The 13,326-nt window shown below is 50.0% G+C and overlaps 1 protein-coding gene across 6 annotated transcripts in view; it reads right to left on the reverse strand.

Annotated features, from left to right (window-relative positions):
* The window catches only part of TCF7 (transcription factor 7), a 75,467-nt gene extending 63,450 nt beyond the window's left edge, over nt 1-12,017 (reverse strand). For 2 of the 6 annotated variants that reach the window (XM_071570656.1, XM_071570653.1), the window contains exons 1-3: nt 11,165-12,016; nt 11,004-11,070; nt 10,504-10,613 (exon numbers count right to left, since the gene is read on the reverse strand). In XM_071570656.1, the coding sequence (XP_071426757.1) occupies nt 10,504-10,613; nt 11,004-11,070; nt 11,165-11,362 (375 nt within the window). In that variant the 5' untranslated portion in view covers nt 11,363-12,016. Of the gene's footprint in view, nt 1-10,503; nt 10,614-11,003; nt 11,071-11,164 lie in introns of all 6 variants that reach the window. The other 4 variants (XM_071570657.1, XM_071570655.1, XM_071570659.1 and 1 more) reach the window with 4 other exon arrangements.
* Between the last annotated feature and the right edge of the window lie 1,309 nt (nt 12,018-13,326).

The raw sequence follows: 13,326 nt of genomic DNA on the forward strand, positions 1-13,326 counted from the left end.
TCACTTTACAGCATTTGGTTCTTCAGAGTTGCCAACAGCCTGCAAGAAATCAACTGACTGAGCTAAAAACTGGAGGGCCCATTTGAATTGGAACAGGACTCCAGACCTGGACAAGCAAAAAGAGCTGCCCTGAAGTTAAAACCACCTGGAACAACTGTGAGTCTCCCCTGGTGAGTTTGTGTCCTGCCCCACAACGAGAGCTACATCTGATTTGAATGAAACCTCAGCCTTCATGAATTTCATGCCAGCTGTTCAAGCAGCAGTACCATTTTCTTCAACACCCTGTTATTTCTCTCGCCATCTCCGCAGATTTTGCTCCAGTTCCAAAAGCAAATTTATTTTGAGGATTTAGACTGTTTCCAACTGGTTTTAGAAGGGCCACACACTTAAAATCGAGGAGAGGCTTGAACCACACCACAGCCTTCAGCCACCCTCACATGAAGGTGCACAGCTCCATCATCATCATCATCCTCCTTGCTGCTTACACAAGAAAAACGCAGACAAGAGATCAGCACCGAAGATCCCAAGGTTTTCCAGAAAACCATCCCTATAAGTAATGCTTTCAAACAAATACCAAGCTAAACCCGAAACACAACAGCAATCCCATCAAATCTGATGAGCTCTTCAAACAGATCCCCAGCGATATCAGCTGGCAGGGCTGTGTTGTCTGTCCCAGAGCTACGGCAGCTGAGCCCAGCCAGGGCTTTGCTGAGAACACACCGAAGCCAGGAGGCTGCAGCCTTTCATATTCCAAAACAAAATCCAAGTTCTGATGGCTGGGATGAGGAAGACATTTTTTTGTTGTGGATACATTCATGTGTAATTACTGCAGATTTCATTTACTTTCTTTTGAATACCACGGCACATACAAAGGCTGGGTAGATGTGGCAGCTTCTTGTGTTATCATCTAATGCCCCAGGTTCACATTTCCCCACAACACCAGGGATGTGTGTGCCTAGGGAAGAAAAAAGAAAATATTCCCCTGCTAGCAGACAGGGAAATACAACTGATACTGCCAATCACTGCCAAACTGATAGCAAGGAAAGAGTTTCATGCAAAAGTTTTTTAAAAAAAAGTAATTTGTGCATTTTTTTCAATAAAACCAGGGTTAGAAACTTGGGGAGAAGATCAGACAGGAATGCCATTGGGTACAGGGCTATTCATGGGACAAGAACATGGAAAATTCCATAAAGCACAAATGTTGCTAAGAATATTCAAAAGTCAAAGCTTTCTGTGGGTGTGCATGCATAGAGATGTCAACACAACTATTTCATGATCACCGAAATTGCTACTACCCTGCATCCTCTCTCAATGGCTATTTTTAGGACCCTGCCTTTCATGTGGTACAATGATGTGGATTTTACAAGAGCATTTATAATGTGTTTCATATGGTGCACAGTCCTGGAGAAATTGCTTTATATCAGAGAAAGTCCAGCAAAAAGGTTTGGGTGTTTATTTATATTTTTTTAAATTTTATTTCTTATTTTATATTACTGCTTCTAGTTTTGATTTGGGGTTAATATGTGTATTTTAATTTATCATTTGTTTAATTTATCCAAGCACTCCCAAGGAATACTCAGCATAGCATGATGTGATCTTGCAAAACATCACTTGGGTTTCTGAATCCTCATATCCCTTTGGATGGTGAGATTCCAAAACTGGCACTGCCACACTCTGGAGGTTAGAGGAGGAAGTCAAAGCTCTGGGATATGGTGGGGTCAGGGCTGTGCTCTGTCTCCTACATCAGAATCCAAAGACTCCTCTTCATCATCTCCACTCCTGCCCCAGTAATTCCAGGGCACCAGCACATAACGAGAGCAACCTCATCAGCCTCCCCATGCTAAGAACAACAAATTTTCATGTGGTAGATCTCATGATGGTTTATTTCCTAAACATGAAAGCAACCTCTGCAGTGCCACCTCCTCAGTGTCAGAACAAAAATTCCACGATTCTGATCCTTTCTGAGGGTTTTGCTGCAAAGTGTCTCTCCCCAGCACTTCTTCCACAAGTGCCTTTATCATCACACCCCCCTTGAGCCCATTCAAACACACTTTATAACCTTGAGCTTTCACATTTTACTTTTGTGTGAGTCCCACCAGAGCAGAACCTCAGTTTACTCTGTACTCTACTCCTCGGAGCAAACCACAGCAGAAAACAACACAGAGCAGACAAGTTGAATCACTAAAAAAAATAAAAAAAAAATCTTTTTTTGGTCAGTCCATGATTACTGTGTAGCTCTTCGAGGCAGACGTTTACTTTGTGTATTACAGTCGCAGATTCTTCAATGTAACAAAGGAGATTCTGTGAGAGGGTTTTCTGCCTATCGTTTAATCAAATGCAAAGTTTTTATAACCAGAGGGGAAAAGGGCTCTAGATTCCAGTATCCAGTTTTACTTTGGTTTCAAAAACTTACCACAGCATTGTTGAGTTTATTGTTTTCTCTAACAAAATACTAATTTAGGGACCCCGTGGAACACAATGAAGCAGATTCTTTTCGTGGCAGCTGAGCTGAGTTTAGCACAGAGGAGGTGGAAGGGACAGGAGCAGTGGTTAAAGCCACTCTGGTGACCTCTTACCCAGCACTTCCAGCCAGCAGGATGCTCTGCATGGGGACAGCTGATTTGGCCAGGTTTGGCTCACCCTCATCATCCTCAGTACTGGGCACATGTCCCACCTTCTCCATGGAATCCCTTTGCAGAGGCAGTGGTGGTGGAATAGTCCTTTATAACTTTGGGAATGGTCAAAAATAGCATGTCCAGAGAAGGTCAATGAAGCAGGGGAAGGGTCTGGAGCACAAGTCTGAGGAGGAGCAGCTGAGAAAGCTGGAGGGGCTCAGCCTGGAGAACAGGAGGCTCAGGGGGGACCTTCTTGCTCTCTACAACTCCCTGACTTGTGGGGATTGGGCTCTGCTCTGAAGTAACAGGTTATAGGATAAGAGGACATGGCCTCATATGGCACCAGAAGAGGCTTAGATTGGATATCAGGGAAATTTTTTTCCCTGAAAAAGTTGACAAGCCTGGCACAGGCTGTCCTGAGAAGTCACTATCCCTGGAGGGATTCAAAAGACATGTAGATGTGGCACTTGGGGACGTGGCTCAGTAGTGGGCTTAGCAGTGCTGGGTTAAGGGCTGGACTCAATGAGCTGAGAGGGCTTTTCCAGTACAAATGATTCTATGATCCTAAATCTTACAGACCCAAAGGCAAAAGCCAGTGACAGCAGTGCTAAGTTACTCCATAAGGAGGTGAAGGTAAGAGCTCTTTGTCCAAGATCATTAATCAAGATGAAGTTCCTGCTGTAATCAAGCCCCAGAGGTGCATGAGGTTGCCATCCCTCCTTTAAGAAGCCAAGTCGGTGGGTTTGTGAGGCACCAGCTCGTGCTGAACCAGCAGTCTCAGGGAGAGAACAGGACCCTGGTGGCATTCACAGAGGGTTTGGCCCAGACTTTGCAGGTTCTTAGGACACCTCATTGTTCACACCATGAGACACCCACAGTGCCTGGGGCTGGAGGGAGCTGTGCCCTCCTGGACAGGGCACTGGACACGCCAGCAGGAGGAACAGGCGCTCGCTCTTCACTGATTCAGCTGGATTCAAACTGGAAACTAGGAAGGCAGCAGCTCTGCATCCTGTTACCAACCCTCTGAGTCACCCCTCCTCCTACCAAACCTTTGTTTCATCCTCCAGACAGAGTTTAATGAGCAAGTATCGTGTTATAGCCTATTTCTCAAAGAGGAACTTAAAGAATAGCACATAAAAGGGCCTGGAGGGGGGACTCACATGTCCCAGCTCAGCACCAACCTGGGATTTGATCAGGCTGAGAAGCTTTCCCTGCCACAGTGGCTCTGCAAAGTGTTCAGGAAGCAACTTGTACCTCCTCTCCTATTGCTGTGCCCTCCACCCACCATTGGTAAATGATGAGGTAAGAGCATGTGTACATCAGGCTGGGAGAGATGCTGACTTCAGCTATCCCCTGACTCCCAGAGCAGTGAGGTGGAGTGGCAAAGGCATGGGAAACCAAGGGCCCTGAGCAACCTGGTCTAGTGGGTGGCATCCCTGCCCATGGCAGGGCGTTGGAACAGGGTGAGCTTTAAGGTCTCTTCCAACCCAACCCAGTCTGTGGTTCTATGAACTGAGCAGCAAATGAAAGGAAAGGGAGCTGCAGTGGCTGTGGCCAGCCCAAAACCTTGGAGGGGTGGGATGAAGGGAAACTCCCACAGTGCCAATGCCTTCAAGAAGGCAATGGTGGGGATGTCTGCCAACTAGTCCTTCTTCAAATCAATAGAACAGACAGGAGAAGACAACCCTCAAGGATTTGTTGAGGAGATTTTCTTGTGACTCACACAAGGTGCAGGAGATTTTAGTAGCTGAAGAGCAGCATGTGCCTGACTGCCAGCCACCCAACCCCACCCTGTCCAGCACAGCCTCCCTGGGAGTGGACACAATGCTCACAGGTGCTTGGGTCCTTCCCCACCCTCTCCATGAACTGCTGAGGGGGCTCAAAGGCCAACTCGTACGAAACAAAGACTAAATTTGGTCTTGATGAATCACAGCCAAAAGGCAGATAAAGAAGAGTGGGCATGGAATTAATGGCAGGCTGTAGATGCTTCCTCACAACTGTTGATGTTTCTCAGCACTAGACTTTGCTCTCCCAACAACCACCATGCCATGCACACACAGACACTCACACTCCACACCAGATTGCCATCTGAGGTGTGCAGCTCACACCACCCATATCCCCAAATCCTGCTGCCCTTGCAGATCACGCTATGGATAGAGAGGGTTCAGCCTGTGATTAGGATCTGGCCCTTTGCAGATGATCTTTGGCAGCAGGTGGGAGAGTCATCCCTATGGAGCCAGCAGTGTCTGTTCAGACACAGAAACACACACAGGTTACTTTGCTGGGTATCTCAAGACAGCAAATGCCATCCCACCCCACTCTATGGATTGATCGGGGTGTCACCCCAACACAGAATTCAGTGGAGCCTGCAGAGCCATGGCAGGAACTCTGCAACACGTGGGTGCATTGCAGAGCTCCTCCTGCTCCCCTTCTCTGTTTTGGATACTAGACCAACTCTGCACTTTCATCGTGGACATTCAAACCCAGTCACTTTGCTCTTCACATTTAAAATTTCAAAAATACTCATCATTAACGTAGATGAGCTTTGGGAACTTCAGTTCATGTTAAGGTTTTGCTTTTTTCTCCAAATTCTCAACCGATTGAGTGCATAACATTTCATGAACAGCAACAGTTGGAAGTTTGGAGGAATGGTGCCTTTACCATACATATCTCATAGCAACTCCTCCCCAACAAAGCATCCCGTGCCTGGGAAGCCAGTTCCAGGGTAGCCTGTGAAGGAATCCCAGTGGGAGAGCAGATATTGTTTAACTGTCTGAATCACGTGCACACTTATTCACATACACAGATTTACATAAAACTTTCTTTTGTTTCCCAGTGACATTTTTCTTTCTCTTTTTTTCATTCCAAACAATTTTAAAAATAAGGTTATATGAGACCACACACAGGCAGTGCTGCATCATGTCACTGCTTCTTAAGCAGAACTCTCTAATTTATTTCAAAGGGAAGTTCTGCTTCAAAATTGAGGGTGTGATATGAACTCAGAAATTAACACAAGAATTTTCCTTGGGGGGAACCAAGACTGAATCAGACATGCAATAAATGACCTTGGAAGCCCCGTGCCTTGGTACCTCCACCTATCCAACATTATGCTTTAACATAAAAAATTATTTTCACCATTATCTTATTTCAAGCTAGGTAGAGGAGCTGAAAGAAGTGGATATGCTTTGGTCAGGAGGGAACAAATTACTTATCTGTCTCTCTGCCAGGAGGGCCATCAGCAGCCACTGCACTCCTAAAGTTTTCTGCCGGGAATAGAACAATTTATGGGGACAGAGCCCCATCCCGGTGAGGTCCTGCAGTGCCAACCCTGCTGCCAGGGAAGCTGGCTGGGCTGCTGCTCTCCCACAGCAACAGGCACTGCTGGGAACAGGGAGCTACTGTGGGCTTCCAGCTGCCTTCCCTCCCTCCCTGCACTCACAGCATCTGGAGAGGGACACAAATCCCCGTCACACGGTGGCTCCAGGGAGTTTTCCCACTGGTTTCAACAAGATCAGAACTCGACACAGGAAAAAGCAATACTAAACTATTGCCCTGGCAGTGCAAGTCAGGACAGACAGACCTCACAGAGAAGCAGCTGAGCTGCAGATTTCCTTCCGCCACAGTCTCCTCGTGCGCAGGGATGGAGCAGCCCTGGGGAAGGGGATGCAGCGGGAGCCGCCGTGTCCTGGGGCTCGGGGGCTGCTGCTTCAGCTTCTGTCCAGCAAAGAGCAGTCCCAGACTGCAGCTCTGTGCTTTCTGACCTCGTGTTAGACATTTGGGCCCCGCGGCCCCAGGCCAGCAGTAACTGCACTTTCATCTTGCCCTGCCCAAGGGGACATTTCAAACCCTCTGAACAAGCTCAAGGAGCCCGGCAGACCACGGGGACCAGGCTCTGAACAGCAGCATTATTTGTGAGTCCTCATGTCTAAACTGGGGACTTCAGCTGTGCAGGGCTTGGGGAGGTACCCCCACCCTTCTGCCCCCACGTAAGCTCTGGTTAGACAACTTAATAATTAAGAAAATGAGGTAGTGTCTGTTTTCCAAAGAAACAGAGGCTCTCGGATTTCTGTTTCTCGTCCAGACAGCAAGTCCAGCACCTCAGCTTTACACCCAGAACATTTTAATCCTGCCTTCACACACCTCCCATGCTCACCACACACACATGGGGTGCACAGGAGGTGTGAGGAGCACCCCTGGGCTCCTCACACCTCCCATGCTCACCACACACACATGGGGTGCACAGGAGGTGTGAGGAGCACCCCTGGGCTCTCTCCCATCAGTGGGAGTGGGGAGAGCTTGTGCCCCACATACAGGACAGCATGGCTCATTCTCCTATTTTATAAACCCATTTACAAAAGGAACTTAAAGGAACTTATAAGTGCTCCTTCTACCATTTAACTACCACATGGTACAAGATATAACAATGTTCAGAAAACCCCCTCAGGTCTAAACTCAATTATACAACTGTAGCAAGAAAAGTATTTTAATCTGATCAAAGTGTTAACATGTTTGACCATGTCTGACCTCTAATGTTTGTAACCACCTAAAAGGCTGATGTTCTTACTAAGGATGTACCTTAATTTGATTTAAAGTCATTTGTACTATTTAAAAAAGGATATAGTTTTATGATTTTATATTTAATTTAGAAAAAACAGTTCCTCAGCTTGTTCATATTCTTTGGAAGTTTCTTGCAGATTTTTAACCCGTATATTTCACTCCAGGAAAAAATGGACTTTGCATGAGACAGGAGAGGGAAAGCAAAGCTGTGAACCACCACGAACAGAGCACCTGAGAGCCAGGGGAGAGGCTTTCCTGGGGCCCTGCAGAATGTCTGGATTTCAGAGGCACCCAGGCTATGCCAAGGGGCTCTGCACACCCCTGGCTGAGAGTGTGCCCTCCCCAGCCTGGCAGCTGATGGGGGTTCCCAGCTCACTCCAAAAACACGGGTTCAACCCACTGCCTGGTCCTCAGTTCCAGAAACACCCCTGCAACAGCTTGGCCAGGAAACATGTGCCTGCTCAAACCAGCATCACTCCAGTTGAATTGTCCTACATGGCATTTGCCCCCTGCAGCCCAGCTGGGCCACCCTGCAGCAGGGACCTCCTGCATGTCCTGCTGCCTCTGGCCCTCCAGGGACCATCAGCTGGGCTGGGCCCTGCTGCCCAGGGCAGGTACCCAGACACCTTCAGAGCACCACTCTGGAGCAGCATCAGAGCAGTAAATAACACGAGTGGGTGTGTTTTGGTAAAAAGAGGCAATTTGGGCTGGGAGATGTGGGGAGCCCAGCAGGATGCTGGGGTGAGCAGCCTGTTAGTGGCTACAACCACCTGGAGGGAAACAAAGCAGAAGTGATGCTGCTGAGAAAATCAGAAAGGAAAGCAGCACACCCAGCCAGGCAGGCACTGGGGCTGGTCCAGCACCGCTCTCAGAGCCCTGGTGGGGCTCACAGGGAGCCCACGAGGAAGGGGTGGTTTCCCAGAGCATTCCAGGGCAGGGGCTCAGCCCCAACCTTGGTGCCAGCCACCCTTCATCCTTCAGGGAGTTATACTCTATTTTCAATCAGGTAAATTACTATCTCCAATATAAAGCCCTGACAGTTTGCCAAAGTACTCCTGGGTTCATTTGTTAATTTTTTTTCCTGAAGATTCTAAAGTTAATCCTAGCTGCAGACAATCATTTCCAGGAAGCCTCATTAACCAAAATACAATCTCCACTATCAAGTGCACACATGACTTTGATATGCAATCCCATTCACTCACACAACCTTCCTCCCCAACTCTACTTGGGCTAAAGTGTTAATTAAACATACTTTTATGGATGGTTAAGTATCTGCAATCTTCGGTCACAGATCTGACCTCCTCAATTATTGGAAGCAGCCACCAGATTATAGCCCACACTTCATAGAATGTACACAGCAGCAATAAATCCATATGAGAACAATCCATAATTTACCCTGATAACCTTTGCACAGTCAAGAGAAATACAAGACAAAATTGCCCAGAATGATACACTGAAATAGCTACTGCAATAAATTGAAAAACCACAATAGCAGCCTTCATCTGAGGAAGGAATCTTCCCCTGCCTGTTAGGTAAGAGATTTTTAGCTGAAAACATCAAATCGGCTCTTAAGTCACAGCATCAGCCAGGCAGGATCTGAGCAGGCCTGAGGGAAGCTGACTGAGGCACTGGATGATTCCTGTGGCTCTCAAGGGGACGGGATCATTCTTTCTCTGCTACTTAAGTTTTCTCCTCTTTGAGTTCTGCACAGTCTGTTCACTCCTGTCTGCTGCTCTGACAGTAACCACTTGGAGTTTATTCCATTATCAAGGGGAAAGGCAATTCCCAAACCACAATTTACTTTTCAGCCTAACTGCTAATAAAGAGGCTGTTGCACTTTGCTGCCCATCTAGGAAGAGTTTAAGATTAAAAGAAATATTCCAGTACAGCAAATAGTCACCGAAATAACTCTGAACTTACCCACATTCTATCCCAGGGAGCAAATGAAATGTGTTTTAAATCAGACCAATCTAGTACCATTTAAAATTTATCAGGAAGTGAATAGCTAAGTATTTTAGGGGCTGGTGGGGGATACCCAATACCTGGATGAAGGGACACAAGGTGGGAAGCACCAGAAGAAATGTTTGTTTGGGTTACAACAACAAACAGTGGCCCTGCTTTGTAAACACATCTTTGCTTGTTGTAAACTGAAGGGAGACTTCAGAATTTAGGGACAAACCCTCAATATTTACAAACTTTGGCAAAGTCACAGCAGTGTGCAGCCAGGGAAAGAGAATTCCCTGGGAAGAGCTGTGCAGGGCACACGAAGGGCTGGCAGGGACCTGTCTCCTGCTGCCCAGGGCAGCTGGATCGGGCGTGAGGGCACAGCCCTGGTGCCCACAAATAACACCGAGTTTTATACCCCACAACCCATCAGTTTTTCATAACACCAGTTTAACATCCTGCCCTTCTGGACAACAAATAACTGGAATTAAGGACGGTTTTATATCTATTTTTTAAACCTCATCCCTTTAAAGGTTAAAAATTAAACCTGAAATAAAGCAAATGATGTTGTGTCCTCATTTGCTGACGGCTGATGCAAAATAATGTCTAAAACAAACTCAGCAGTGTCGGCTCCCCAGGAGCCCCAGGAGCACCAACAGGCTGCTGCAGGGTCAGGGCATTACTTTCTGAAGTTCTGATAGGGATGGTGATTGGAAAAGACAGCTTTTGTAGAGAAGCCTTTAGTTCAATCATTCACAAAGCCAAACTTAGAAATATAACAACATACAGATTTTCTAAAGCTGATTTAAACCAAGAGGGAAAAACTTCACAGGAAGAAGCTGGGAATAGTCCTCCAGCAGCATGAAGACTTTTCTAAAAACCTCTATTGCCATTTTGGAAGCACAAATCCACTTTCTGGGCCATCATCCACAACAGAGCCCTAACCCACAGCACACCAGAACGTGGCTGTTTTACAGGCAGACACATCAAGCTCAACTTCAGCTGTGGGACATATCCCTGAACACAAACACCAGGAGCTGCTCCCTCCAAAGCTCCTGACCCAGAAAAACGAAAGGACATTCTTCCATTAGATATTAGGGTTTGATTGCTGGAAGAATAAAGGCCAATCTAGAGGATGAGGAGACTGGGAAAGCAGCTTGTCCAGCACACAATTCGGAGTGGAGCAAAGCAGGCACTTCCTGCCGAGCATCTCTCCCCCTTCCCACGGCTTCTCCCTCGGGCTCGGACAGAACAGCGCCCAGGGATTGCAGAAACCGGCTCCAATTTGTCAGGAAAAATACACACGGAGGTGCCTGCACAATACCCACAACAGGCTTCAGCAGTGAGGGAGGCCAGGAAACTTCTCCATGAGGAGAGGAGAACTCACCAGAGGTGACATAGATCCATTTGGCAGATACGGATCTGAGAGCATCAGGAAAGGGTAGCCGGAATATGCAGATCCTTTATACATCGCTGGGTCCTGATGTTTCATACCTGCTGAAATCAACGTTCCCTGTCAAAATTCACCTTACGACAGGTGGTTCCCCTGCCTGGCGGGGGTTCTCAGAGGGGTTACAGAGTGTTGTGGGAGTCTTGCTGTCCTGTGCTCCTCGGAGGAGGTGTTGGGGTGTGCCAGGGTCCCCCACGGGTGCGGATCACACGGTAGAAACACTGGGAATTCTCGGTGCTGACGGGAGTAGCTTTCCCATGGGGGCTGCGGTGGCCAGGTTGACATCCCTTACTCCCGGGGGGCACAGGGTGATGGGCTGGGGGGTCACCACCCTGGGGAGGGCGAGCACTGGACGGGGCGCACTGGGGAAGACCAGCAGGAACCGGGAATGGGGAGAGGGGCACCGACGGAAACACGCGGGGATTGCCGTGACTAACCATCATCCATGTGGTCCGGGAGCTTCTCCTGGTAAACTCTCTGCGGATCCTGCACTCGCCGGAGGGCCTGCATGGGGAGGAGAGAGAGGGGCAGTGCGGGGGCGGCGCGGAGGGCAGTGCGGGGCCGGGCGGGGGGCGCGGGCCGGGCCGGGCGCTCTCACCTCGGGGTCGGCGGCGGCGGCGGCCGGGCTGCCGCTGCCCTCGGACTCGTTCACCAGCGAGGACTTGAGGTCGGCCAGGTCGCGCTCGGTGAAGGCGTTCTCGGGGATCTTCTCCTCCTGCTCGCCCTCGTCCTTGAAGGCCAGCATCTCATCCGTGGCGCCCAGGTCGTCCCCGCCGCCGCTGCCCAGCTGCGGCATTTTCCTCCCGCCGCTCCCGCCCCGCCGCGCAGCAACTTTCCCGGCGAGTATTGTTCTCCCGGATCAAGCCCTTCGCAATTATTAATTTTTTTTAACCCCTCTTAGTTATTTTTTCCTCCTCTTAAAAAAAAAATTAAAAAATCGCTCCCTCTTGACTTTTTTCTTTTAAAAGTTTTTTCCTCCTTTCCTTTTAACTTTTAAACTTTTCCCTTTGATTTTGCTCCCCCTTTTCCGAATTCCCTCGAAACCCTTTCTTTAGGAAAAAAACCCCAAACAACAAACAATTAGAATTGGTTTCCCCCCCTCCGATGTTTGGCTCCCTCCCCGCTCGGCGGCTCGCGGGGGCTCGGCAGGCTGCGGGCGGGCGGGCGTCGCGGGATGCGGGTCCGGGGCCCCCCGTGCCGCCGCCGCCCCCCGCCCTCCCAGCCCCGGCAAGTTCGGCTGGAGCAGCGGGCGCCGGCGGCTGGCGGAGCTCCGAGCGCCCGGTCCGACTGCGAGAGCGGCGGCGCGGAGGGAGAGGCTGCGACATCAAAGCGGCCGCCGCCTGATTGGCAGCGCCGGGGAGGGGCCGGGGGCGGGCACACTGGGGACACACAGACACACACACCGGGACACACAGACACACACCGGGACACACAGACACACACACCGGGACACACAGACACACACCGGGACACACAGACACACACTGGGACACACAGACACACTCATGGGGACACACAGACACACACACCAGGACACACAGACACACGCGGGGACACACAGACACACACCGGGACACACAGACACACGCGGGGACACACAGACACACACGCGGGGACACATAGACACACACACCGGGACACACAGACACACTCATGGGGACACACAGACACACTCATGGGGACACACAGACACACACCGGGACACACAGACACACGCGGGGACACACAGACACACACACCGGGACACACAGACACACACTGGGACACACAGACACACGCGAGGACACACAGACACACACACCGGGACACACAGACACACACCGGGACACACAGACACACGCGGGGACACACAGACACACTCATGGGGACACACAGACACACACCGGGACACACAGACACACACCGGGACACACAGACACACACACCGGGACACACAGACACACACCGGGACACACAGACACACACTGGGACACACAGACACACGCGAGGACACACAGACACACACACCGGGACACACAGACACACACCGGGACACACAGACACACGCGGGGACACACAGACACACGCGGGGACACACAGACACACACACCGGGACACACAGACACACGCGGGGACACACAGACACACGCGGGGACACACAGACACACACGCGGGGACACACAGACACACACATCGGGACACACAGACACACACCGGGACACACAGACACACTCATGGGGACACATAGACACACGCGGGGACACACAGACACACACGCGGGGACACACAGACACACGCGGGGACACACGGACACACAGACTCGAGGACACACAGACACACAGACACAGACACACACAGGGACACACAGACAAGGGGACACATAGGGACACACAGATATACAGACATGGACACACACAGAAGGGGTCACACACATCGGCACTCACAGAGGGACATGGTCACACACACGGGGACACACACAGACACACAGACATACAGACATGGGCACACACACACACACACACACACACACACACACACACACACAAATACACAGGCACACACACATGCACACACCGCACACACACTCCAATGCCAAGTCTCTGCCTTAAAGGGATGCTATGGCTCTGTGACCTCTCCCCAGTGAGGGGGTTTGGAGGTGCAGGATGACCCAAGGTGGGCAGCACTGCGGGCCTGGTGCAGCCCGAGGGTGTGTGTGCACATCTGTTACACACACAGGTGTGCACACACATCTGCACACATGCCTGTGCCTACTGTGTACAC

Source organism: Pithys albifrons, chromosome 15 (assembly GCF_047495875.1).
Source record: "Pithys albifrons albifrons isolate INPA30051 chromosome 15, PitAlb_v1, whole genome shotgun sequence".
Lineage (NCBI taxonomy): Eukaryota > Metazoa > Chordata > Aves > Passeriformes > Thamnophilidae > Pithys > Pithys albifrons.